At 52.0% G+C, this 26,707-nt stretch overlaps 1 protein-coding gene across 7 annotated transcripts; it reads right to left on the bottom strand.

The window, feature by feature from the left end:
- Positions 1-1,481: 1,481 nt before the first annotated feature.
- GPR156 (G protein-coupled receptor 156) lies at positions 1,482-26,707 on the bottom strand. Of its 7 annotated transcripts, none has more exons than XM_083884813.1 (12): positions 26,662-26,707; positions 19,371-19,485; positions 18,126-18,271; positions 17,871-18,015; positions 15,025-15,161; positions 12,700-12,835; positions 11,732-11,842; positions 10,607-10,732; positions 10,073-10,168; positions 7,054-7,290; positions 4,706-4,864; positions 1,482-4,153 (listed from the first exon to the last, which is right to left on the bottom strand). In XM_083884813.1, exons 4-12 carry the CDS (start codon positions 17,973-17,975, stop codon positions 2,984-2,986), a joined length of 2,277 nt encoding a protein of 758 aa, XP_083740939.1. In that variant the 5' UTR covers positions 17,976-18,015; positions 18,126-18,271; positions 19,371-19,485; positions 26,662-26,707; the 3' UTR covers positions 1,482-2,983. The 7 variants fall into 7 exon arrangements, with proteins under 7 accessions (XP_083740939.1, XP_083740941.1, XP_083740938.1 ...); XM_083884815.1 differs by lacking the exon at positions 26,662-26,707 and adding an exon at positions 26,259-26,370 and having other exon boundaries at positions 18,126-18,285; XM_083884812.1 differs by lacking the exon at positions 26,662-26,707 and adding an exon at positions 26,259-26,370.

The raw sequence follows: 26,707 nt of genomic DNA, 5'->3' as shown, positions 1-26,707 counted from the left end.
TGCTGATGAGTTTGGTGCCTCACAACTGGACATTCACAGCTTTATTGGTCTGGCTGCAAGCACAGACCTTGGCGTAACAGCAGCAGTTAGCAATTCAGCAGTGCAGAGCTGGAAGTAGAAGCCAAGAAGACAGCCTTGAGAAACTGGACAAGGTAAGAGATAGGCCTGGTGTCTTGGCTGAGGAGAGCAACACTGCTCAGGAGGAGAGCGCTTCTCCACAGCCCTCATGGCTGCCAGACTCAACGAAGACTTTTCTGGAGCTTCTTCCAGACCTGTGGAGGTCATGTACAGATGTGGGTGCTCCCTCACCTCCTCAAAACCTGCAGAACAGGCCACTTGGAGTCATAGGGCCCCTGACTTCTGCTCCCCACCGTGCCACAGGAATGTCTCCACACAGATGTGGCACCACAGTACAGCCATGGTGTCCAGGGATTGCACAGTCCAGTTCCCCTCAGCAAAGGACACCAGAAGGTTCTCTCTCTTGCAGTACTTTCAAATACTCATTATTTCTCATAACTACACCCTGTATCAAAGATCAGAGCAAGAGGTTCCCAGAGATCCCAGCTGCTAATGCCAACACAATGCAGTGGGGAAACTTCCACACCAATGGTCACCACTCCCATGCCAGAAAGACTGCCATAATCCCTCTCTGCCATAGCTAACAAAGTTAGCTAGTTTTCCTCTTTTCCCTTTTCTTTTTTTTTTTTTTTTTTTTTTTTTTTTTTTACCAGGCAGCTGAATCACAATTAAGGTCAGTTTTTTTAATTTCCTAAGCCGTGCCAAGCTGATGGGGTAACAGAGGCAGGCTGAGCCATTGCAGATGGTTGTGGCACAAGAACCTCAAGGCTTCCTTGCCTTCCTGGCCCTTGCCAAGGCTCACCAAGCAGGTATGGAGAGAGATCTCACCCTGGCTGTGACATGACCCTTCCCCTAAATAGCCATCAGCAAGGAAAGGGCCCAAAACTGAACACTAGATTTGAGGTGTGACTTCACCAGTGCTGAATACAGGGGGATGATCACTGCCCTGGTCCTGCTGGGCACACTATTTATGACACAAACCACAATGCCCTTGGCCTCCCTTTGTAGGTGCATCCACAGGCTATGCAGTTTTCAGGTGGTGGCTCCTGGTCACTGCACAGAAAAGCAACGACCTCAAATTCCAGCAGTGAGTTTCCAAACAAACCCTAGGTTCAAAGTCCTCTGGAGGGTTTTTCTGCATTCACTAGTGGATTTAAAGTTAATTTTTATATCAGCCTCTTCCAGGTGGCTTCATGGTTGATCATTTCCTTTGACTGTGCTGCAGTATCTCCCAGCTCCAGAGCAAAGTGTTATTCGAAACACGTTTGGGGGTGGGGAGAGGTTTTGACCCATATTTAATAGATCCCTAGAGCGTGCTTGTCTCCCTGGTTGTCCCAGCGTGGCGATGCCATGGGATGTACTCGGTGTTTGCCGGCACGCCCGGCGTGGCAGCAGCAGCACCTGCTGCGAGCTCTGCAGAACTGCAGGCAGGCGGTGGGGACACAGATCCCGAGTCCCACTGCAGAGAGCCGCCGGGATCCCGGGTTTGCCCTGCACGGGCAGGGACCCTCCCAGTCACTGCGTTTCTCCCAGGCCAGAGCCATAAGTGCTCCGACAGCTGTAAAAGAAAAACTGAAAGAGAACGGTTTCTATTAGCAAAAAGTGACGAAAGAAGAGAAGAGAAAAGAAGAGAAAAGAAGAGAAAAGAAGAGAAAAGATTACTGAGTTTGGTGCTTTGCCCAAGAAGCAAGCTTGGAAAACTGCAGAGGCAACAGGGGAAAAAAATGGTGACACCAGTGAAGGGAGAAGAGAGAAGTGAGGGATTTCACCATCATAAAGGGTAATGGAGAAGACAGTGCTAACATGCTTTGTTCAAAACCAGGTCTGGGATTCCTCTGACACCCGCTCTTTTAATCAAGCCTTTCTCTAGAAAGTTTATATTGCACTGGGCATCAGGTCTCAGCATCCTGAACTCCTGCGGAGGCAATGATAAGCTCAAATGCAATGATAAATATCCCCAAAAAGGCACACACACTGGATTTACTGTTCTTGGTGTTTCTAAGATAAAAATTGAACAGAGCATATTAATTTAAACAAACCTTATTCCAGATTACATCATCCATACAAAGACAGAAGGGCACAAGACCCAGAAATCAAGGTAAAAAAAGAAACCCCTTTTCAGATCCTCCTTTACAATGGCTAGCTTGTCTTTCCCTTCAGCTCTGACCTGAGTCTCACCTACAATGATGCACCTGAAAAACACAAAATGCAAAGACTCCTCCACAGACATCACCTTTGGACTCCATTTTCTCATTCAGATGCTGCAAAAAGCCCACCGAAACCCAAAGGTTTCCTGTGCACACCCCATTCCAAAGTCCTTGCTTTGCCTGGAGCAGCATACCCCAGGTGAGTGGCAGCATGCAACTGCTCCTAGTGTCTGTCTCCCATCCCAAGCTGGGAGTGACGCCTGTGGGATGCTCTGCTTGGGCAGCCTTGGGAGAAGGAGTCCTCTGTGTGTCCATTTGGAGTGGTGTGCAAGAAGCAATGGCTGTTTCTGAGACAGGATATCGCTCCCTGCCAGTGTGAATCACACAGGTCTCACAGGGAAAGCTCTCTGAGGAGATGAAGCTTGGGCTCCCACAGACCCCCAGCCCTGGTTTCCCACTGCTGGCATCAGGATGGACAGAGCTGCTGGCTACCTCTGGGGGACACAGAGTAGCCAGGACAAGGCCACCACCACCTCCCTGAGTGCTGCCAACCCCCTCCCAGCCAAACTCAGGCTGCAGTCACAGCTGACCAGGCTGGGGCTGACACTGCAAATCAGAATGGGGCAAGGTTGATTCCCAATCCCCAAATTCCAGAACAAGGCAAATTCCTCAGAGGGATTCATGGCTTTAGCATGGCTGAAAACGCGCAGTGTTTCGGGGGTGGGAGGGCACTTGCCTTTGGGCAGGGGTGCTCCCAGTCACACAAAAGTGGGTTTCAGATCATCTTTGAAATTCACCACAGGCTGGGCCCCGCCGTGGTGCTCTGTCTGCTGATCCTCGCAGTCACTGGGCTCTGTGTCCGTGTCCGTGCTGCTGTCCAGGGAGCCACGTGGGCTCTGGAAGCAAACCTCACAGCAGGGTCGGTGGCAGCCGTGAAACATCTCCTCAGAGCTGCTGCTGCTGGAGTCAGAGTCTGGGTAATAGTACAGCGAGCGCAGGGAGGGCTCGGCGGGTCCCCTCTGCCACCGCCGCTGCTCCTGCGGGACGCACGATGAGGCGCACTGGGACTCCGGCCATCCCCGCCACCCCTCTGGCTGGAGGCTGGTCTCCCTTGGGATGGCTGGAGGAGATGGTGCTGAGGGGTGAAGGAGCTCTCTGCCAGCCACGTCCCTTCCCGTTCCCTGGGAGTTTTGTGCTGACTCCCCACGGCCCCAGCTGCCCACCTCCTTCACCCTGCAGCTGCCACGAGGGGATGCGTGTCCAGGGAAGCGTGTGGAGGCAGGGGGCAATGGGATCCTCCGACGATGCCTCGCCAGGTAAGGGCTGAGGGGTGTATGGATGCCTGGGTAGCCCTCCTGGCCCACCTGTGTTTCTCCCTGCTCGCCTGAGGTGCCCCGGTGGACAAGTGGGGGTCCTGCAGATAAGGCTGGGCTGTAGATTTTGCCATCCAGGCTTAACTCTTGCAGGATTTCCCACAGCTTCTCGCTGTTTACATAGCTGACTTTGGGGGACGAGTCCCAGGCTACAGCAGCTGAGTTGTCCTGGCCTGGCAGCTGCTCCGGAGGCTGCCCCTGCACTGCAGGTGTCCCACACTCCTGGACATCTTTCAGGCCACGTTCAATGCTGTCCCCTGTATTAAAAAGCAGCACCTGAGAGTAAACAGGCTCCTGGGTTGCATGTTTCTGGAGGGCCTGGGCATTGCTGCCAGGAGGTGATGTACCCAGCAAGCAGGGGGGCTGCCAGCCATCCCTCTCCGGCTCCGAGGGGCAGCAGTCCCCTGGTGCATCCCCAGGCTGCCCTGAGCTCCAGGTGCCGGCAGCTGCTGGTGGCACAGGGGGGTCGCAGCCGCTCTCGGCAGACATCAGCCTCATCAGCTTCTCCTTGGCGCTGCTCACTTGCTCCTGCAGGCTTTCGATCACGGCGTTTTTCTGTGTCAAACAAATAAGCCTGTCAAGAGTGGGGCGGGCAGAGAGGAGGAAAACGCTGCCAATTTGGAAGCAGGCACTGGCAGAAAACAAATCACCCCTATCTGCATGGCAGGAGCCACACCGGCCGCATGGGTGACCTCAGCCTCCCCTGAGCCCCCCTGGCGTGTGTGTGGGAAGGGGCTCACTGGGCAGGCAGCTCTTCAGGCCGGGGTGTTCCTGCCCATGCAGTGCAGGTGAGGGGGCAGGAGGCTGGGGGCTCTTCTGAGATAGAGCATCTCCCCTCTAAATTAACCATGTTTGACAAGGCTGTGGGAACCAGGCACTCTTGCACTCCTTCCAGAGATTTTTTTTAAGCCCTCCAAATTATGTCTAAATTGTGGTGCTTTGGAGTGTGACAAAACAAAGCAGCTCTTCCCCTCAGGAAGGAAGAGGAGGGTGAGGGATCACCAGTGTGGACAGGGGTGTAAAGAAGGGCTTCCCACCCGGCAAAGCCTTCAGCCCACAAAAGGGAAGGGGAGAAGCTGGAGGAGGGGGGCCGGCAGAACCCCGTACCTCGGTGAGCAGCCGCTTCATAGAGTTTTTCTCCCCTATGAGCTGGTAGAGCTGCTCCTCGCTGTACACTGAGCGGCAGCTCCTGCTCGGGCTGGTGAAATATTTTGCCATGTGGCTCATGGTTTGGCTTTCTTCTTCAAAGGCTTTCCACTGCCTGAGCTGGGGAGTAGAAGAGGGTGTTATCCACAGAGCCCCAGCCGACACAGTGGGAGGCAGGCACAGCTCAAGCGCGAAGGAGACAAAGGGATGGAGAGGGGGAGACAAAGGCAGGGTGTGACGGGGGAGCAGAGACAGCCAGCCAGAGATGGCTGGGCGAGGGGCTGCAGTGTCACTTGGAGCCTCCCACCCATCTGAGCCCTTCCCTGTTCCTGGCTCCAGCTTTTAATGCAGAAGAGGGTCAGTGCCTGGCTGCACTGAGACCGCTGAGCACACTGGAAAAGCCCCCCCTCCCTCTTCTCCCCACTCCCTGACTCCATGACAGACAAAGACTGTGTCATGCATGCCCCCTTATCCCTGAATCACTGGTGACAAGCTGAAAACCAGCAATGTTTAGTGTCTGTTTTCTCATCTAGTGCCTGCCTGGAAGCCTTGTGCAGCCCAGCTCCAGCTGTTTATTGATCTCAGATGAGCGATAGAAAACCAAGCCCATTAGGAAAAAAAAGGTGATGAATTAAAAGATCCAAGTTAAATAAAATGCTCAAGGCCCCAGGCTCCCACAGAAGAATGGTACAGGGAGAGTGCAAGTGCAGCTCATCAGCTTCTCCACCCTCAGTCCAAGAGATCTGGTGCTTGGCAGAGCATGGCCAGCAGGCCTGGTGCTCACCAGGGAGGTTTGGATCCTTGCTCCCAAAGGCTGCTCATTTAAGGGTTTTGGGCTTTGCAGTTACACTGCCTCAACTGAGGCAGGAAGGGACCTCTGGAAATCATCTCAAATACCCTGCTCAAGTAATGTCAGATGGAGCAGCCTGCTCGTGACTGTGTCCAACTAGGCCTTGAGCATCTCCCAGGATGGAGACTCCACAACCTCTCTGGGCATTCTGCTCCAGTGCTTTACAAGTTAGACAGAAAAAACTCCAGCCTTTTCCTTATGTTTAAATAGAATTTCCTGTGTTTCAGTTTGTGCCCATTGTCCTCTGTCCTGTCAGTGGATACCACTGAGAAGAGCCTTGCTCCCCCTTCCCTATTCCACCCCCATCGATATTTATATCCATTGCTGAGATCCCCTGAGCCCTCCCTTGCACAGATGTGCTTTCCTCAGCTTCACCTCTTCCTCCTTTTCTCACCTCATGTCCTTGAGCCCAAACATCCCTCCAAACATTCGACTGAGTAAATAACTGTTTCCTCTCCCTCTAACAATGGGAGCATTATTCCCATTAAGGGGGTGGCCAGGCACACCAAGCTGCTCCTGGAGGACACAGGAAGCAGAAGTGCCTCACCTCACCACAAAAGGCTTCCTTTAAACACCTCCACCTCCTCCTTGTTTGTGCCAAAGCCCTTCTCCAAAAGTGCAGAGGAGGACAGCCTCCCCTGGGGACCACCAACAGCAAAGAAGTCTTTGAGAGTGGCTGGGCCATCTGGATGGTCTGTGCCCAGCATCTTCCATCCTTGCCAGTGGCAGAAGCTCCTGGTGCGAGTGGGCACGTGAGGTATGAGGAGAGGACAACTGCACAGAGGACAGATCCCACCACCTACATGGAGCAGGAGGAGGAGGCCAGTGGCTGCCTTGCCTCATGGTGCTGTCTGCACTGCTGTCACCTGCAGCACATTCCTGCAGGAGGGTTTCTGAGCAGCAGCGCTGCACTGCTTGGAGACTTTCCAGGACATAAAGGGGACAAGGGAGAAGAAAACAGGAGGTACACATTTTACAAGGACAGTGTGGTAAGACAAAGGAGAATGCCTTTAGACTTAAAGAGGGTAGGTTTTGATTAGACATAAGGAAAAAATTCTTCACTATGAGAGTGGTGAGACCCTGGAACAGGCTTGCCCAGGGAAGTTGTGGATGGCCCAGTCCCTGGAAATGTTTAAGGTCAGGCTGAATGGCACTTTGAGCAACCTGGTCTGGTGGAAGCTTCCCTGCCCACAGAAGGGGCGTTGGAACTACGTGATCTTTAGGTCTCTTCCAATACAAACAATTCTGTGATTCTTTGAGACTCAGGCAACTTGCTTGGGGAAGCAGAACCACCAGGGTGGAGTGGGGTGGGGCTTGGAGAACAAGCTGTGCCGGTGAGTCCAAACATTTAGGGAAAAAAAGCAAGAAAGTGAGTACATTGATGCCCACAGCTGCTCTTGTTAAACTCCAAAAATGTGTCCGTTTCCAGCCAAGTGACAGGACAGAGATAGCAGCATACCTGTGGGATGAAGATGAAGCAGTTGATCGTGGTTGTACACACAAAGATGCCTCCAGAGGTAAAACCAAACAGCAAATTGTGCCAAGTACGGAAGAAACGGTGAACTAAGCAGATGGTGCCAGCAGCCAGGAAAACGAGGTTGACCCCGACGATGAGTGTCAAGGACTGGTTGACTGGTGAGGAGCTGACATTGTCGGTCAGACCAGCCAAGTAGGTCCCATATAGCAGGAGGATACTCTGGAAGCAGAAAAAAGAGGTTTCCAAAGTGTGGAAAATTACAGCCTGATGGTGTCAACCCCCACCTCGCACCAAGCCTGGTGAGCTCAGATACACTCAGCACAATCCTAATTAATGCTCTTTGATCTATAATGCAGACCTGGAGCGTGCGGTGGTGACGCCGCAGCAAACACCTGGCACGCTGCTGCAGGCCAGCAGTGGGGCTGGGGACACAGGGCAGCAGTGAGGGTGGTGGTGGGCACAGGGGGTCCCAACCAAAGGGCATGAAGAGCCAAGAGTCAGAGGTCATCAGCAGGTGCTGCCACAGAGCAGGGGATGGCTGGGAGAAATAGTGAAAACTGCCCTTTGGGCAGCCTTTAGCAGGAAAAAGGCAGACAGACAGGAGGCAGAGGTCCCTGCAGGGATGCAGCAGTGGATGCCATGAAGGAGCAACAGCATACCTCTGGAGGAGCAGGAAAGGTATCCAGAAGGAATTCAAAGAAGAGGCACAGAGAAATGGAGGTTTAGACTGGAGGGAAGAGGATGTACTTGGTGACTCTTTAAATAGCAATAATCCAGGAAACTACCAGGTGCAATTCTTTTTCCTTCCCTTTGCTATTTCCTGACTCCAGCAGCAGGGAAGGGCACTACAGAAATGCTCTGTACACAGAGGCTCTCCCTCCCCCCCGAGCAGAGCAGTTGTTTCAGAGCAGGCTGTCTCACCACCCTGCTAATCAAGGGTCTCATGCACACATTTTTCCAGTGTTCTTAGGATAAAACTACCCAGCAGGATAAGTCTCTCCTTCCCTAGGTGACACTAGCTGCACTCCTTGAATTCCTTGGTGGAGGAAACACTAAGAATTTTTTGCCTGCCTCCATAGAGCTGAGCATGGTCTGCCTTCAGGATCATTTGGAAATACCATCTAAGTAAGTCCCAGCTCCTGAAAGGATCTGGAATACAGGGAATATGACCTACATTATTCCTATCCTACCCAGTAAGTGTCAGCCTTTTACTAAGAGTCATTGTTATTTGGGCATCAAGAAGTGCTTTGTGACGTGAGATGTTTTTTAGACCCTTCTGGACCCCTCTGTGCTGTGGCTGGTTGATGACTGTGATGGCCACTGCCAGGGTTAAGGCCTGGAGGGACACAAGCAACAGAGGTTCATGTTCACATCTCTGGTGAGACTCCCAACTTCAGAGCAGCATGAAGTCTCAGGGTGGGGCTGTAAGAGTGAAACCTGCCTTGCTGGGAACTGGGCTGGCACCTGACCCTGCTTTGTAGAATCTGCACTGGGTCATAGCTGTGTCCACCATGGGGCACCTCCAAACAGCCCAAAGGCAAACCAACCCCTAATCCCTGAGCAGGAAAAAAACAGCACCAAAGTCCCATTTAAATTCATACAGTCTATCTGGGACACAGACAACAGCACTGCCTTCTCATAAACTAGGACTCTCAGTAAGCACAGGAATAAGTGGCTTGTTTGTTTGTTTGTTTTAAACTTGAGCAGAGGACTTTGCTCCTAATTCTAGGCATGTCCTTGGCAAGTCATTTCTGTTCACTGCTCTGTGCCAGTAAAACCAGGATAGTACACTGTATCTTCCCAAAGGGCTGAGCACATTAATGCTGTGGATGCTAAGAAGTGCTATGTATGCAGAGATAAAGCCTACTCTCGTGTTAGTGTAAATCCAGACTAACCCCAGAGAAACCACCAAGGAAGTACTCCATGAACCCCAGTAAGTAGGAAGGAACAGGGCCAGATTCAATGCAACATTGAAAAGATTACCTGGAATGGACAATAGGGATGCTCTATTTCCAAAAGGATTTTGTAAGGGCTGTAGGTAGAGACATTACCTCTCTAAACCCTAACACAAACTGCAGACAAAATCAGAGGTGGAGACACAGCAGTAAAAGCCCAGGCAATGCCTGCATTCCCTAACACCAAAGGACTTTTAAGGACAGTCTAGATTAATGCCTCTGAAATTAAGTGTAGAAGGACTTGGCTGTATTGTGAGGTCCCTTTCTGCTCTTTTTCCTATGATTCTGGGGAGATGGTCAGTGAGTATTACATTACAGTGAATCACAAAGGAAGTGCCTGTGCTGCACGCAGAGATTAAGCCAGTCTCAAAAAAAGGCTGTGATCTCACAAGCTTCATCAACATCAGCTTTCTGAAATGTGTCCAGCTTCTGCCACACCAGAGACACATGAGACCACAGATAATTGCAGTGATAATTATACCAACATAGTTACATCAGTATAACTAACACTGCTGGAAAAAGACTGGCCATGTGCAGAGATTCACCAGTGAAAGTGCACCTCAGAGGTATAATTAACCTGATAAGCATCCTGTAAAGGTGGGGACCAAGCACTTGTCATCAGCATGTCCTTGGTTTGAAGTCACAGAACTCAGGGACTGAGCCACAGTGCCTTGGCAATGGCCATTCACTGGAGTCTTTTAGGGAAGGAGTGAGACATAAAGAACAGTGAGATGTGAGTTTCAAGAAGTAAGATGGATGAAGCTCAGGGATTGCCAGGAGAGATCTAGAGAATCTGACTGTATGAGCTCAGAGTACATAAAGGAGATGGTTAGGCAAGGAGAAAGCAGCTAGCAGGGCTTTCACCCTTCCCAAGATAGAAAGAGCTGGAAATAGGAGGGCTTATGAGACAAACAGGAGTACCTGGGATCTGCAGTGGGCATGTAGCTTGGGAGGACAGCAAAATGACAAGTGCTGCAAAACAGTTCAGGCTGAAAGATAGGGAGGAGGTGAGACACAATGCAAGAAGCAGTCAAGAGGTTACATACCTTAAACCCTAAAATGAGAATGAGCCAAAGGTCGGAATAGAGCGATGCACAGGACTGCACCCGGCTCATGGAGCACGTCATGCCTTTCTCTGTTGCCTACAAGGCAAGGGAAAGGCAGAAGTGAAGGCTGCAGCCTGGCACACAAATGGGAAGATGCATCTAAGCTGGTCTCTGTAAATTTCTGAAAGGAGAGGTCAACGCTGGTGCTACCAGGGGCAGAAGCTTAAAGCAAGAAGATTTTGGCCTTCTGCTGCCAACAGGGCTGGTTAAACATTTCTGTAAAGCAGATGCCTTGGAGGCTTCCTGTGTCATGCAGGTGATCTGCACAGACCTGAAAATTTTGCAGTGGACTCTCGCCTCTGTAATAGACCAGACATAAACCAAATCCAGAGTGTCCAGAAGGTTTTCTGCCTCGTTTTTCTTTCTGTTTTTTCTCAAAGACCACCTCCAAATGCCTGACCACCCACCAACTCTGTCCACAGAGTTCAGATAGGACACAGCAAAACCCTGCACTGCCCCTCCTCATCCTTTTACCCGCAGTGAGACGCTGAGGCTTCGGAAGCACTGGACTGGGTCAGAGAACACCCATGTCAAGAGCAGGACACTGTCTGCCAGCACCAACGCTGCCACCATGGCCAGCAACTGCAGGTCTTTGATAATCTGCAAACATGCAAGAAGTAAAAGTTACTATGAGGAACAAATGGACACCAATGACCTCAATCCCCCTAGGTCCCTTTCTGTGGTTTCTTTCAAGTGACACATCCATCCTACTACTTCACCCAGAGAGGTGTCCAGAACCTATATTTGAGTTGGCCACAAAATCTCTGTCTTCAACTCTCAGGTTCTTAGAGACCTAATCAGGCTTGAGGCCAGGTATAAACCCCTCCTGATGGTGTGGATAACAGGTAAATGCTATGAGAGAAAACAGTTCTTCAAGACTATTATCCTTATGACCATATCATCAGCAAAGACAAAAAGGGTAGAGAAAAACACCTGGTAGGATCATCATTTTGCAAGTTTAACATAGATCCCAGTGTGAAACAGGAGTCCTTGCTGGTACCCAGTACCCCTGCAAATCCTCTTGTCCCATCTTTCATCTGAGGCCTACTTTTTTCACTGTTGGAAAGTGACCACTGAAAGTGCACTTTTTTGTGCACAAGTTTTCCATTTCCCTCCCAGTTGCTGAATCCCTGTCCTTAAGTGCTGCAGAGGAGAGCCCAGACTCCCTTCCTGCCTTCAAAGAGCAGATTGGATCCATCTGGGGATGGCCCTACATCAGCTGCTTCTGAGGACACCTGGTTTATTTTCATCCCACCACAACAATCAGCCCAGACCTGAACACAAACACTGGTGTGTACCATAGTGAAGGCATGTGGCCAATGTAAAATGAGAACATTGCTGAGTGATGGGGCTGGGACTCCACTGGGGAACAGTGCCTGGCAGGGCACCCACTTCCCTCTGGAGTGGAAAAGCTCCTTCCTCATTGTGCAGGAATAACTGAAGGGCCCATGCTCAGCCAGGTGTGAAACCAGGCCTGTGACTGTGGCATCCATCCCTGCCATGTGCCAGTTTTATCTGCTATCCCACACTGGTTTGGGGCTCACTGGTGCTTGCCCTCCATGGGAAGACTGCCGCCCTCCCTCCCCACTGGGTACTCACCACCCGCTTGTCCGGCACCCGCTGGGTGAACACCTTGTAGAGCCTCCAGCTCTTCCCCAGGACAGGACCGAACACCAGTGAGGTCCCCACGCACAGCAGGCACAGCCTCACCTGCCAGGGGTCAGAGGAGGGGGCTGAAAGGGGTCACAGGGACACCACACACCCTCCCAGCCTGGGGTGCAGAAAGGATGGCTGGGGACCTGCCTACACTCTTCTGACTTCTGGAGGGTGGTATCAGATACTGACAGAGAAAGCTGACCACAGGGTGAAATAAATGCAAAGGCAAATACTCCTCTGTAGGCATGCCTGCTGCCTACCCTTCCCTCCCCATCCCTAGAAGGGCAGGCAGGGAAAGACAGGCAGCTTGTCAGCAGCAGGGGCCCAGAAAGTCCCAGCACCCATAAATCACTTGCTGGCACCTCTGTTAATTACCTTCAGCCCAGTGGCTGAGCAGGATGCCAAGATGCAGGGTGTCCACTGTCCCATGTCCCACTCCCCCACATGGGTGCATGGCCAGTCCTCAATCTGGCAGGGTGGCTGCCTCAGGCCAGGACATGGGGGTTCGTCACACAGGTGAGTGTTTTGAGGAAGATCTGCTCTGCAGCCAAAAAACTCACCTCACAGCACTTGTGCTGTGTCAGGCAGTGGTGGCTGTGTAGAGGATCTCATCTACCCCTGTGCTCCCCTCTGCCTGCTGCACTTCTCCAAGCCCAGCAGCCTGCCTGCCTGCCTGCAGGACCTGCCTCAAATCTCTTCCTCGCTGCAGATGTGTTTTGCAAAACAGCAAAGGCCTTTCAGACAGAAAATGTCTGGTTGCCTTTTGCATATGTGAAAGCCACAGCCCAGCTGAGCAATGTGGTGGTGACAGGCTGGGACAGCATGTACAGGTGACACTGGCTGGGAGAGAGCACGTACAAACAGGCCTGTACATGCGTTAAGGTGCCCATCCCAGCAAAACCCCTGCTCACCTGAATAAGCTTTTCCATTGAGTCTCCAGATGGCAGGCTCTGCTCCTGAATCCCAAAGAGGTAGGCACTTGTGTAAGTCAAGCCACTGCCCAGCAGGGTCACAATGTTGAGATTGGGGCTGGACATCTTCACAATCCTCCAGGAAACAAAGCAGGGAATTTGGTGACAGTTACTGAGCATCATGACCTGGCAGCACAGGGGTGAGGTCCCCTTACAGGGATGATGACATGATGACAATCACAAGGGATGCTGACACACTGTCCTCCCCCAGCCTGTGCTGTTCACCACTGCTCCAAAAGTTCAGCCATTACTCTATGGTCCCATCCTCTTCCCTTTCTTGCTGGAATGCTTCACAATCCTTCAAGTATTCACTTAGCCCTATGCCAACACTTATGTTGCAGAGGGGCAGAGGTGGAAAACTACACCAATACAGCCCTGGGTGACTGTCCCTAGCAGTAAGCTTTGGGTGCAAGAGCTACATGTGCCCCCAGGAACAAGCACTTCCCACTGCTCCTTCCTCTGAGGAGACACCTCCACACTCAGCACAGTCAACTTCAGGAAGCCGCTAGCAGCGTTCAGGTTACAGTCTCCCCTCTGTAATTTCACCTCATCACTCCTAATCCTGTAACTGTATTCAAGGAGAGGAGAATCAACCCACTGATCTCTCATGACCTCTCACCCTTCCCCAGCAAGCCCATGGAGTGAAAGCTGTACCTCCTGCCATCCCCCCCACAATATCTCTGCCCCTATGACCAGCTGCCAAGTCATGACTTTTCTCTCTCTCCTCGAGCTCCTTGCTGTCTTGCAGTCACAAAGCCTGGGGGGTTCAAATTGACTCTCTCCCTCCCTGCCTTCCTCACCATGTCTCAGCCCTTTGAGAAAGATATTCACCAGCTCATGCTCTCAGCTGCAGCTGAGAAAGGTCTCCTCTGCCCTCAGGTTCAGGAGGCAGACCAGTATTTATTTACTGCAGAGCAAATAAATAACGCACGTTGGTTACAGCACATTCTGAGAACATCAATTTGCGTGGCCACTGAACTCAACACCACTCAGAAAATGAGGTGCTTCACACTGGGATGCAGTTGGGATGCAGGTCATGCAGCTGCAGCAGCGCAGCAGGCACAGGGCTCTCAACACAAACCCTTATGGGCAGGACTTCCTGACTGCACAGTGGCTGTCAGGAGCATTAAATTCCTTAAAGCCACCAGAGAAGTCAAACAACATCAGTCCAGGCTGCACTCAGAAGTTCACCTCTGTGCAAAACAATGGCACGTGGAGAGCAAAGGCTTTGCCAGGTGAAGCTGGGAGAGGGATGTATCCCTGGAGGAGGAAGCAGCTGAGATACCAAGGGATCAGTGAGTCTGAGGAGAAGGTGGCAGAGGAGCAGCAGAGCCATCCAGAACTGCTGAGGAAGGTTCAGCACTGGCTGAGACAGGTTGAGCTATGAGGAACTGCTGAGCCTTCTGCTGGATTTATGCTGCCTTCAGGGGAGCAGGATTTTTTATCTCCTTGGTGCAGACTAAACAGCACCAAAAAAAGTCTACACTTCACCACCAGCTTCTCTCACCAATGAAGATCATGTTCCCCACCAATATGAACAACCACCAAGAACAAAAAGTGTTATCAATATATTCCAAGTATGAGTGGCCCAAAAGCAGGAAGGACATGGCACACTGTGGGGAGTGTGATGGCCTTGTATGGAGTTGTGCTGCTCAGAGTGATGCTCTCAAGCATGCGGAGCAGAAATGAGCTCTCTTTTTGCCCGCTCCTGTTGATGGTGCACCTCCAGGATGAGACCATGCATCACTGTCTGTGCTGGAGGGCACCCACAGTCATAGAATCATTAAGGTTGGAAAAGACCTCCAAGACCATCAAGTGCTACCTTTGCCCAAACACCACCACAAGATCTAAACAACAGCACTAAGTGCCACATCCAGTCTTGAACATTTCCAGACATGGTTACTCCACCACTTCCCTGGGCAGCCTGTTCCAATGATGGACAACCCTTTTAGTGAAAAAATTATTCCTGGTGTCCAACCTGAACCGCCTCTGATGCCATTTCCTTTCATCCTGTCTACAGTTCCCTGCCTTGAGGAGGAAAGGAGCAGTCAAAACAGGACTGTCTCCACCAGTGATCAAAACTCTGTGTGATGGAAAAAGCTGCAACATCCCTGGCATTACTTGTGCTTGCCCTGTACTGCTCCTTCAGGCTTACACCCTCCTGATCCTTTAGCTGACCATCAGCTCAGAGCTCGGTCCTGGAGGAGCCTGACTCCACTACTCCAGCTCAGGGGAAATCTCCCAGGAGAAGAGGGATGCCCTTACCTGTTTTTCCTGAAGCGAATTGTGAAGATGAGAAAGAAGAGTGCTAGCAGGATTCCTCCAGTCAGGAATGTCCACACAACTCCCAGGAGACCAGCAGAGAAGGATGGGGAGCTCTTCATACTACGGTCAAAAGAAGTCTGAGGGAGACAAAAGAGATAAGGAAGAAGAGGACATTGCTGGGGCTCTTAGCAAAGGAGGTCCCTACTCCAGCATGATCACTCCTACAGTTATCCTGCTCAGCCAGAAACCACAGCTCCCAGTAAGAAGACACTCCAGTACCAGATCCAGTCCTGCAGGTAGGGCCACTGAGATGTGTGTGGACAGGACATGTCCTGTCACTTGCTGAGTGCTCAGGAGGACACAACAGTCCAAGAGCCTTCTTCTTACGGCCAGCTAGCAAAATCCATAATGAAGCTGTACAAGTGATTCATAAAGATCAGGCAGCCCTGCCTCTGAGAAATGGGAACATGGACAACAGTTCCCCACTGTCTTCTGGAAAGAAATCTTTGGAGACAGGTCCTGTGGTGCCCCAGTTGGTATCATGCTTCTTTAGATGCTTCTTGGCCCCCACACTTACCCCTCCCTGTTGCAGACAACTGATCAGCTGGGGGACGTGACTGGGAGCCAGCAGCAGAGCTGCCAGTCAGTGCAGGAGCACAGCGAAGGGAGTGTGACAGCATTTTCCAGAGGTGGTGACACATGGAGCTGGAATTCACCCGTCTCCCAGCTGGCTGGAAACTAACTTGGTCCCAGGCACACATCAGCTGAGAACTGGCTTTTGAGGGACACCCCCCAAAGTGGGTATGATGGGGACAACTCTCTCCTTACACACAAACCACCTTATGGGTTTAAATCTCCATTTAAAAATATTCTCTGCTATCTCCCTATTAACATAAAACAGATAAAATGATCCTACGTGAAACAAGAAACCTTCTTCCCCTGCTGATCTAAAATGCTCCAGCATTTTTAACAGGGTGTGCATGTGTGGGTTAGCAACTTTTTTTCTTTTAAAACAAGCATCACTTTAATATAAGTGCTGGCACATTCCCTTTAAGGGGGGATAGAGGAGAATGAAGTTTGAGCTGGGATCACACACCTCCTCACTAACTTCTCTGGTGCTGAGTCTTTTCTCAGGTATTCCTGCATCCAATTTCTATTGCAGAAGGCTACTTTTCCTGACAATTGACACTGCCCCAAACTCTGAATTTTTACTTCAAGGTCTGAGCTGTTTCTGCTTCCAACCTTGCTAGAAATAAATCTCCAGGCAGAAGAAAGGCATTTGTTTAGAGCCAATGCCTCATGTCCCTCTTTCCCAGCCAGGCTTCATCTCCTCTGGGCGAGCAAGAACAACGCACAGCTTGCAGAATTAAAGCCACCACATAATTCTTGAAACAAAAACGTGTCACTGCCACATGAGCACAGCTGATCTGCAGGCTCCTGGCACCTCACATGCTGGTGCCAGGCTGGTCACAGGGCAATTGGGAAAGGCAAACCCCTGCCTGGGAGAGAAATCCAGCTGAGAACTGCTGCTGCTGCTGGGATATAGCTGCATGCACATCTCAGCCTTGCTTTGCAGCAGCGTGGAGGGATCCCTGGGGGGATACTCATCTCTGTCCTGAAAACTGCTTCCCACTTCCTCTTCCCCCTTGCTATTTCCTGGGCAGTCTTTTGCCTCTCTGGGAAATGAAGACCACACCAGATGGTGGAGATGGTCAGCCAGGTCAGTCCCCCACTTACACCTGGACTCTGTGCTGAATGATGGGGTTTTACACAGAGAGTCCTGGTACAAGGACTCTCTGTGTAAAAACCCCATCATGCAGCACAGATCAGGACCCCCCTCCCTCCTGCCTGGAGCTGACAGGGCTGGTACAAGGCTGTAATGCCATTCTGTTTCTGTGTCCTGCCTGCTCAAGCCCAAGGGTAACACCTGGCTTTTGCCACTGAGATGAGCAGGGCAAACTCAGCATTCCAGGGCTTCTGCACTTCACTCCCAGATACACCCACCAACAAAATCTTTTCACCTCTGGCTGCTGTCAAAAGCATTACTGCACCCTATTTCCAGCAACCATCCAGGGATCAGAAACACCCCTATGATCTCCACTTTTTCTCTCCCACACACCCTCCCACCTGACTGCTGTTTCCCTGGATGTTGATGCTACTTGAAGTTGATGGAGCGCTTTGTTGGCTGCTGAGTGGAGTAAATCCTGGTCCTGGCAGGGGGAATATTAATTGTAAGCTGGCTGCCAGAGCCAGAGGAGCCAAGCAGCTTACAGTCTTTTAATTAAAGGCCCATGGTCGTGCAGGACGTGATGGAGAGCCGAGTGGGCCAAGCCTCTCCATCCAGCAGCCTCACGTGGGCTCAGCTGCAATTGAGTGCATCCCAGTGTCATTTCTACTGCCTTACTGGTGGAGGGGGAAGGTACCATTTATTACAGATGATGACTTTTAATTAAATCCTGCTCTACTCATTTTTAAAAGCACTTTGAAGTTATGGGAGACAGAAAAGGTCAAGGGCAGATGAGGCCATCTCGGGCGAATCTTGAGTAGCTGGCTGACATATGGGAGGGCTGCTTGACATGACTTGGCTGTCATGGATGCTTTCTCCCCTTCTGGATAACTGCTGGGTGTCACCTAGACTGGGCAGGTCTTGGAAGCCAACCAGGTGACAGTGTGCTGCCTTCAGCTGGACTGGGATTGCTTGGCAGCTGCAAGCCCTTCTTTATTCCTCCCCCAAATCTACTTCTGCAGGGCAAACCTCATGCCCCAGAGCACTCCTCTGCATGGATACATCCCTCTGCACCCACACATCCCACTGCACCCACACATCCCACTGCTCCCACACGTACCACTGTCACAGTGCAGAGCTCCTGCAGCACCCGCTGCTGCTGCTCCTGGCTGCCAAAACTGGAGCTGCCATGGCAGAGCTCAGAGCAGTTGAATCCCGGCTCCATAGCACATCCTCAGCCGTTATCCAGCTGTTCCTTTGCCCTGCTGGAAAGAAAAGCTCCATTGGCTTTCTCCAGTGAGAAGAAGCCTTTGGCACACACCAATCCCCCCTGTCAGCAGGGGAGGGTCTGAAGGCAGCCAGGGGCTGAGCTTACCCAAACTGGTGTGATGCACATCCAGAGCCAGGACAGGGAGTACCCCCTGGCAGTGTCCCTCGGGGTGTCCTCTGCAGTGAGGAGAGTCAGCTCAGGACCTGGGCTCCCATGGAGCACGGTGGCATCCCCAGCACTGCTGCACCACCCTGCAAAACAACACCTGTGGAGGGTCACAGGGGCCTCCAGCCCTTATAATCCAGCTGGGAGCTGAAATGAGGTGCTGTGCTGGTCCAGGAAAGAGCATGGCACCCTGAACCCACTGCATCTTTCCTTTGTAAATACATTTTCCTGCACTGGAGCAATTTCAGGGTCATTTTGCAAGTAGCCTCCTTGTGCTGGCAGTGATTGCTGGTTTCATGGAACATCCCTTTTTTACAGCAAAGAACCAGCAAGTGAAAACAACAACCAACAGCAACAAGTGTTGCCATCACTTAACAGGACCTACACCCAGGCTTGGGTGAGCAGAGGGGAAGGTGCCTGAACCCCGTGACTCGGCCCGAGGTGCAGCCGGGATACCTGAAGAGCTGGCTGTTCATTAGGGAGATTCAGAAGACTGACACCTCCGTGCTCCCCCTCCCTCCCAGTGCTCTGGCTGCCAGGTACTGTCCCTGCTTGCTCCTGCTCCCTTTGCACCACCTTTGCCTCTGTTCCCCCTTTCATTTCTCTTTTTGGTGTGGATTTTAATAGGCCTCATTACCATTTTAGACATGAGGTCATACTTATCCTCAAGCATCCTTACTCAATTACCATTGTCACCAGGTTTAATTAGCTTCCAGTGCACGACCATAAGCAAGTCTCCCGTCGTTAGCAGCTGGGGAGGAGGCACAATAGCTCACTCCCTATTTGCTCCTAACAACAGGTGGGAGGAAAAAAATTATCCCTATCATGCTCCTCGGGGCTGCTCTGTGGCTGAGCATCCCCTGTGCCTGGCCAGTGCTCCATCCTTCCCTGTCACTGCTCCTGACACTTTGATGCTCTCTCCTTCCAAGTCCTTTCTTTGGAAAAACTCCTGTCATTATGTGAGCAAAACAAGAGTAAATTAAAAAGAAGCATGGTCATCAGGACCTGGTCTGAAACTCGATGTTTGTCATGGGGCATAATCGGGATTCAAGTGCCAGAAAAGCTACAGGTATTGTTCTCAGCTCGAGTGTAGGCTGATTTTTCAGCTTTAGAGTAGCTGCTTACAAGTCCCAGCCCAAGCACATCAAGGTAAACAGGCTACTTGTCCAAAATTAGCAGACCCACCTCTGAAGGAATAACCACAACTCTCCTGCTGGCAGAAGCCTTTGTGTACAGCAGGTCCGGGCACTGTCCTGCCCCTGCCAGAAGTTCCCCCAGCGTGAGATCAGCTCCCTGTGTCCTACAAACACAGTAACACACATCAGCCAGACTGAACATTTTACACGCATGTGTAAAAGACATGTTTTTCAAGAGTGCTGAAGCCACCCAGCTCCACCAAGCCTCCTTATCTCTAGCTCATAGCAAACCGTGGTGGTGTTTCCCCTCTCCAGCAGGATCATCCTCTGGAGTTTTCATGTCCTCTATAGCTCAGGCTGAGTGACTGGAAAAAGAGCCATGGCTGCAGGAGATACCCAGCTGCTGCAGTGAATGCCAGGATTGCTACAGTGCTGGAAGTGCAATGGAGAGGAGGAGACAGGCTCCAGCTGAACAATTCAGAGACCAATGGACAATGTGGAGGGACTGGGTGGGGATAGGGGTAGGAGAGGAGCACTGAACCTTTGATGCTGAGAAGACCTGAAGGTGAGCACTGCCCAGCCTCCAAGGAGCTCAGCTCCTCCCCATGCCCCCAGGTGGGTTTAAAGACAAAACCCCCTATAATTCCTTGTAACCTTTTGCCATGTCAGAGGGGGAACACACCTGGCAGGTGGACCACTGCCAAGGCTGGCATGAGGCACAGCCGTCCTGTGGCTCACAAATGGAGATGTTACCACGAGGAGCACCAGTTCAGCCCTCATCCACCCAGCAGGCCACTCCTTGGAGGAGGGCAGACAACCTTGGGGTCTCCCCAACCCCCACCCCTGCATTCTGCAAACAACTCCCACACAATGTTGATAACAAGCCGAGGCCAATTAGTGTTCATTAGTATGCAACAAAGCAAGCACCAGGGCAGTTGTCCCTGAAAGGCAGTAGGCATTTCCAGCCCAGCTCCTGCCTCTTGTGAGAGCTGGCAGGAATGCTTCTCTGTACCCTGGAGAGGACCCAAGGGGGACCAGCACTTTGGGGGTCACTGACCTTCAAGGTGAGGCTGGGCAATGGTTGTCAGGACAGACAACAACACAGGTAAAACCCCACATCCTTTAAATGTAAGGGTCTGTTGAGAACAGGGGTTTGTTTTTTTAGGGTTTTTAAGACCAAAATGCCAACCAATTCTGATGGATGACTTCCAGAGCAGAATCACAGAACGACTTGGGTTGGAAGGGACCCAACAGCTGTGCTTGCCTTGCTCTCCCCTTGCTGCCCTTGGTGTCTGTGGCCTTGTATCTGCCTGCTGTCTGGGACATGGTGGAGAGTATTTGGCCACAGAGGAGCATCAGCTTGCACACAGACATGATCCAAAAAGCCAAAAGTTGGTAGGAAACAAGTGACTGGACCACATGAAAAATATTAGCACCATCATCTTCTAAGATAAAAGGGAAGCACTGACTGCTAGAAACAGTATTTGGATAAAAGTAATTTGTGGTCACCTCAACGGTTGATCTCCAGGCCTGGAAAACCTGTTTCCTTCGATCTGTTGAGACCCAGGAATACTTAGCATAAAATCATTTAAGTTGGAAAAGAGCTCTTAGATCATCGAGTCCAACAATTAACCCAGCACTGCCAACCCCTCCACTAAACCATGTCCTTAAGCACAACATCTACATGTTTGTTGCTCACTTCCACAGAATCACAGAATCTCTAAGGTTGGAAAACACCTCAAAGACCACTGAGTCCAATATATAACAATGCTGAATAACTATAGGCTAACACATAAATAGCCCTCAAAATAGATGCAGTTGATGTCATCTAAATGCACATCTTCACTCTCTCAAAGTTTCTTCTTCCCTTTCAAAACATTTCTTTTGGAAGAAAAAGAAAAATACAGAGGAAAAAAAACTTTAAAGAAGATGAAAAATCGGCACAGCATGTATAGACCCAGAGCAGGCAGAAGGAACTTTTCACCCCAACAGGTTCATTTTGATGTAGTGTTGAAAGAGAGGCTTCTTCCCAAGGGTGACATCACTGCTTGGTGAATCAAAAGGTGGAAAACCAAAGATGTCAAATCACAGACAACAGAACAATCACATTCAGAAGTGCACCAGTCTTCATGAGCTCTGCAATCCTGTCTGGTCACACCAGCCCTGACAGAGAAATGGCACATGCACACCTCTGCAAGGAGCACATCTGGAGAAACATCTGCGGAGAAGAACTTTTGGGAAGATGGCTCTGTGGCCAGAGAGAGAAGAACAGCTGGGGAGAAGAAGCAATGTGCAAAGAGCAGAGCCATTCCTGCTGCCTCAGGAGGGGAGCAGGAGACCTCAACTCCCCTCTGATGGGTCTGTGCTGCTGCTGCCAGTCCTGGTGGGATGGAGCTGTGCTGGTGAGGAGCAGCCTGGGCTGACAGGACACCAGGCTGCACACTGACAGCGGGAAATCATCCGGATAACTGTTCCAGGAACAGGAACACCGCAGGATGGGGTTTTGCAATTCAGAAATCTGGTGCTTCCAAGACAGGCTCCTGCTTTTTCCTTCTGCTCTTCTTGTCCAACAAGATCCCTTCTTGCCTGGCCTGAGAAACCTGCAATATTGCCATCCCCAAGGCGATCAAAAAAAGTCACAAGCCAGACTTACTGCAACACCCCCCGCAATGAAGCTACTTAAAAGCTGTGAGTTAAAACACACAGCATATCTGAAGATTATTTTTAATTTATATTTAAAACTTCAGCACCTACATTTTCATGCTTTCCCCTGCAAACACAAAAGGAAAAAGAAAGAAAACCAAGAAACCCCGCTTATCACATCACCCTAAAACCTGGCTTACAAAGGCTTAATCCCCAGGAACACTGAAAAGCTACAAAGTTGTGACCCTTCTTCTCAGGGACTGCCCTGTGCTCGTGCTTCATTCTGCTCCTGTCCCTGGGATTTCCAGAATCACTTCTAGGCCCCTCAGATATCTTCATACCTCACAGATAGTGAGGTAGCTAGTGAGGATAGTGAGCAAACTCAGTGAGGATAACCACCAGGAGCTGCAGGACCCGCTGCACACAAAGGAGGGAGATGCAGGACAAGGCACTTCTGACTCTGCATGCATGGGGAGCTCACTGTGTGACTGAAACCTGAAATTTGGTGTTGACTGAAGCTAGGTGTGATTTTCAAGCCTCCTACTATTTTAGAAAGCAATTTCACAAAGGCAATAACTTCTGAATGTTGATCTTACTGCTTGTCTGTCCACTGTAGCTCTCCTAGCTTGGGAGGATGGCACAGGCTTGGCACATTTAGCTCTGCCTCTAGACTTTCTAATTTTCTAACTGCAGGTTGAATACCCAGATGCCTTTTTCCAGTTCTGTGGTTTAGATTTTGAATTAAAGAAACCTCCATTAAAAAAAAAAAAAAATTACTTTTTTTTGAACCGCCACACAGTCCTGCGAGGAGCTGACTCACACTTCTCCCACTAAGGAGCTGATAAGGCTTTTAACTCTCTAACCATAATTGCTACACAATGACAGGCATGTGAGAAACAGAGACAGAACAGATTGGAGATGCTCATTGGAAGGAAAATTAGGAGGGAATATCAAGAGGCACAGGGAGCATGCCACAGATGAGCCTGATATGACCAGAGCTGATGGGGAGGTAAACCAAATCCTTGGAGCTGCCAAGGAGCAACTTTGTGCCACTCAAAGATCTGAGCTCTCCCTCATGCCCAGCTGCAGGAGCTGCTGAGCAGAACGTGGATGAAATGAACAGAAACCTCCAGGTTTTTGCCTCCCCAAAGTGGCTGGGAGTCCTAGGGTGGGGACCCCACCACCCTTTGTGCTGAGCTCATCCCTGCTTGGCCAGGTGGCCTGGCAGGCTCCTCACACAGAGCTGAGTGACAGCAGGAAACAGCCAGAGAACTCCTTCCAGCCGAATTTTAGTGAAGCCATGGTACCCCCAGGTGGAAGGTCACCTTCCTGCAGCCGGTGAGGGAGGCATTGGGATCTCTGCTGTGAGACAGCAGCCTCACCACTTGGGGCTAAGGAGGGCACGGCTGCCTCCCCCAGAAACGGGCAGAGGACATACCCCAAGCACTGCTCTGAGAAGGAGCAGTGCTGCTCCCATGCCCTTCCCATGGCCAAGTCTCTGCCCACAGCCAGGGGCTGGGGTGCATAATGGCCCAGCAGCTGTGCTGCATGGACAGGAAGGACACAGCAGAGGCTTTTCACCACTTTTCATTACTCTGTAACAACTTCATCAATCATTTCATTTATTAGTGGGAGACCACACCTGTAGGTGTTGTTCTGCCTCCATGGGATAACCTGCCTGCTCATTCCCAAGCACTGGGTCAGGAAGGTCTCCATCCCAAGCACTGGGCATGCAGCAGATGACCTGAAAGTGGGATGGCAGGGGCTGCCTCTCCAGAAACACACTGCCAATTTCATGCTGCACTGCACCTTCACCATGAAGAGGCAGAAGTGGCCGTGGCTGGCTAGAGGGGCAAACTGCATGGTCACCATGCCCACAGAAATGCAGTTCCTGCCTGCCACTCTGCCAGGCACAGCCAAAGAGAAGAAATGTTGGAGGTGTGCAAATATCCCCAATCTGCTTCAAAATTTTCCCTGGCAGTTGCTGCAGGCAAACCAATCTGCCAGGCTGGTCAATCCTGAATCCCTGCCATGGATCACACCCATGTCCCTGCCCCAGAGAGGCTGGCACCTTGTCACAGGACAAGGAGGCTGCAGGACTCCACTGTGGCTGTGTGACACTCACACTTTTCCACCAGGACGCTGATTCAAGGTGCAGTGACTGGTGCAGCATTACCAGGTCTCAGGGCTCTGTGCCCATTCCTGTTGCCTTTATACCTCCTCCCATCCATCCACATGCATGACCTGCCTCAGAAAGCTGCCTTTTCCCAGGCTATTCCCATCAAATGCTGCTACTTTCTCCTTCAGGCATGTGCCCCAATCTGCTGCTCTGAGGCACAGCTCAGCCCCAAGCTCCACTGCTGGAGGCTCCAATATCCCTTCCTTCCATCCTCCCTCTGCCTTTGGGGTGTTAGCAGCAGTCTAACAAACAGGAACATGCCAAACAGCCTTACAGGAAAATGTAGCCTGCGATTTTTTTCTGTCTTAACGGCACCATCTTTAGAGAGCCACCATAAATAAGAGGCAAAAAAAGCCTGATGATTTCAAATTTTGATTTACAAGGGAGATCTACCTTGTGGTTGAGGTGTGTATGACTTAATTAAAAGCAGAAGCTCACCCCCACTGAAGCTGTTTGCTGCCGGGCTGTCAAATGCAGAGGAGGAAGAGACCTCAGAAGGAATATTTCCATAAAGTTATGTTTCACATTAGGCATATGCCTTCAAGAGTTCTCCCTTTCCAAAGCTGGCAGAAAGCTTCAGCTGCTCCTTCATGCAATCAGACACCATCCCCTCACAGCACCAGCACACCTGTGTTTTCACAAACAGGGCTGGGATGGCCAGGCTGCAAAGCCACACAGCCCCAAGCATGGGGACAGCTTCTAGCCCTAATAAGGTCAGCATGGTTTTTCTCTATTTAACCTTTTTTTCCTTCAGATTTGGCAGGATTTTGGAAATCAAGTGACACATTTAGTCCTTAAAGAGGCAGGAAAACAGAGCACTCCAGCTCTTTCACCTTACCCCTGATGACCAAGCAGCAGGGAATATTTTCCCCTACCAGACAGATTTGACTTAAGGCTCTGAAAGCCAGAGATGTCCACAGCTCCTCTGGCTCCCCTCCCGGGTACCACAGGCTGCCAAACTGCACCCAGTGCTGCCCTGCTCAGTCTCTTTGCTGGGCAAAACAAGCCCCCCACCAAGGGGCAGGGCCACATCAAGGTTTCCACGAGGTCTGCCAGCCTGGCTCCCTGCAGGCAGCGGTGGGGCTTGCTCAGGAGTGGAGAGGGGCAGCTCCAAAAGTGGAGGCACAACCAAACCCCTGTAGAAAGTGCTACTTTACTTTTTTTCTTGCAGTAACCTGTGTCAGCAGAGGGTCTGCAGTGAGAGCAGAGCCTGCAGCCCCGGCACCAGGTGGGTGAGGGGATGTGGCAGCTGCGCCAGGGCCACATTAGAAATGCCAGCTGCAACTCAACACTGGCAGCTCCCGGTTACCGGGGATCTGGTTCCCTCGGCCTCCTCCTCCCTGCCCCTCTGAGGATGCAGAGCACCTGAGGGGCAGCGGAAAATCCAGCTCTGGCTCCACGAGCCGCCCCTCCCCGAGAGGTGACCGAGTCCTGGGGGTTGTGTCATGCCCAGCTCTGGCAGCCAAGGAGAAGCCGGGTCCTGGAGTGTTTCCTGGGGGGTCTCACCCCTTAGCAGCACCGTGAATCCAGGGCACACGGCTCCCTCTCTCCCCCTCTCCACCCAGCGGGTTGCTGCACTCTGGAGTTGCTTGCAACTTTTCTTCTCCCCGTTTTGAACTCCGACAGGCACACGGCTCGCCCAGGCACCAGCAGTTTGCTCAGCACAGACTGACCCAGCGTCGCAGCTTCACATCTTTGCATCCCGCAAGGCAGCCCTGTCCCATCGCCAGGTGCCGGCAGCTCCCGCTCCCCCTCCCGCCTTCTGGGGGCTGCTCGCAACCTTCGGGACGGTGTTTTCCGGAGAGCTACAAAACACTGGCCCAAGCCCGCCCCGTTTGGAGCTCAGAGGCGCAGTCGGGCACTGCCAAGGCAGGGAAAGGCGGACGAGGAGCTCTGCATCCCCCCAAAAGCGCTCCCAGAGCGGGGCGGGAGTGCTCGGGGCTGCAGCGCATCCATCCCGCGGGGGGCTCTGGGGAAAGGGGCACGGGGAGCAAAACCACCAAAGCGAACAGTGCCCGGGCAGGGAAGCAGCTCGGGGGGTAACCGGGGCGCCCTCGTCTCAGCCACCCCAGCCCCTCTCTCCCCACAGCGCGCCCGGCGGAGCCCCCGACCCACCTGCGGGGACGGCGCCCTGAGGTACTGAGGCTGCCGACCTGCGGAGAGCTGCGGGAACCTGCGGGAGCCGGGCGGGAACAGCCCCACAGCCACCGCGGGACGCGGATCTCGGCGCCGGCGGCCGCCCCTGAGCGCCCCAGCCCCGCCCGGCCCGGCCCGGCCCGGAGGAGGCGGAGGCAGGAGGGGCCCGGGTGGCCGCGCTCCTCCCCGGCCCCGCTCCCGCTCCCGTCTGACCCGGGACAAAACTCCTCGGCGGCGGAGAAAAAGCCCAAGAGCCGGGGCTGTCCCGGCAGGGCTGGACCCCGTTTCACGCCGGCGCCTCCTCCAGGCAAAAGCAGCATCAAACCCTCCCCAGAGCAGCCCCGGCACTGCGGGACCCCCCCCGCTCGGCCCCCCGGCTGACCTGGCCCCGTCAGCGCCGCTCTCCCGCCGCCCGGCTCATCCCCCGG

Source organism: Zosterops lateralis (assembly GCF_965231275.1).
Source record: "Zosterops lateralis genome assembly, chromosome: 2".
Taxonomy (NCBI): Eukaryota; Metazoa; Chordata; class Aves; order Passeriformes; family Zosteropidae; genus Zosterops; species Zosterops lateralis.
The sequence above is the reverse complement of the archived record's forward strand: the minus strand, read 5'-3'. Positions and strand labels throughout refer to the sequence as shown.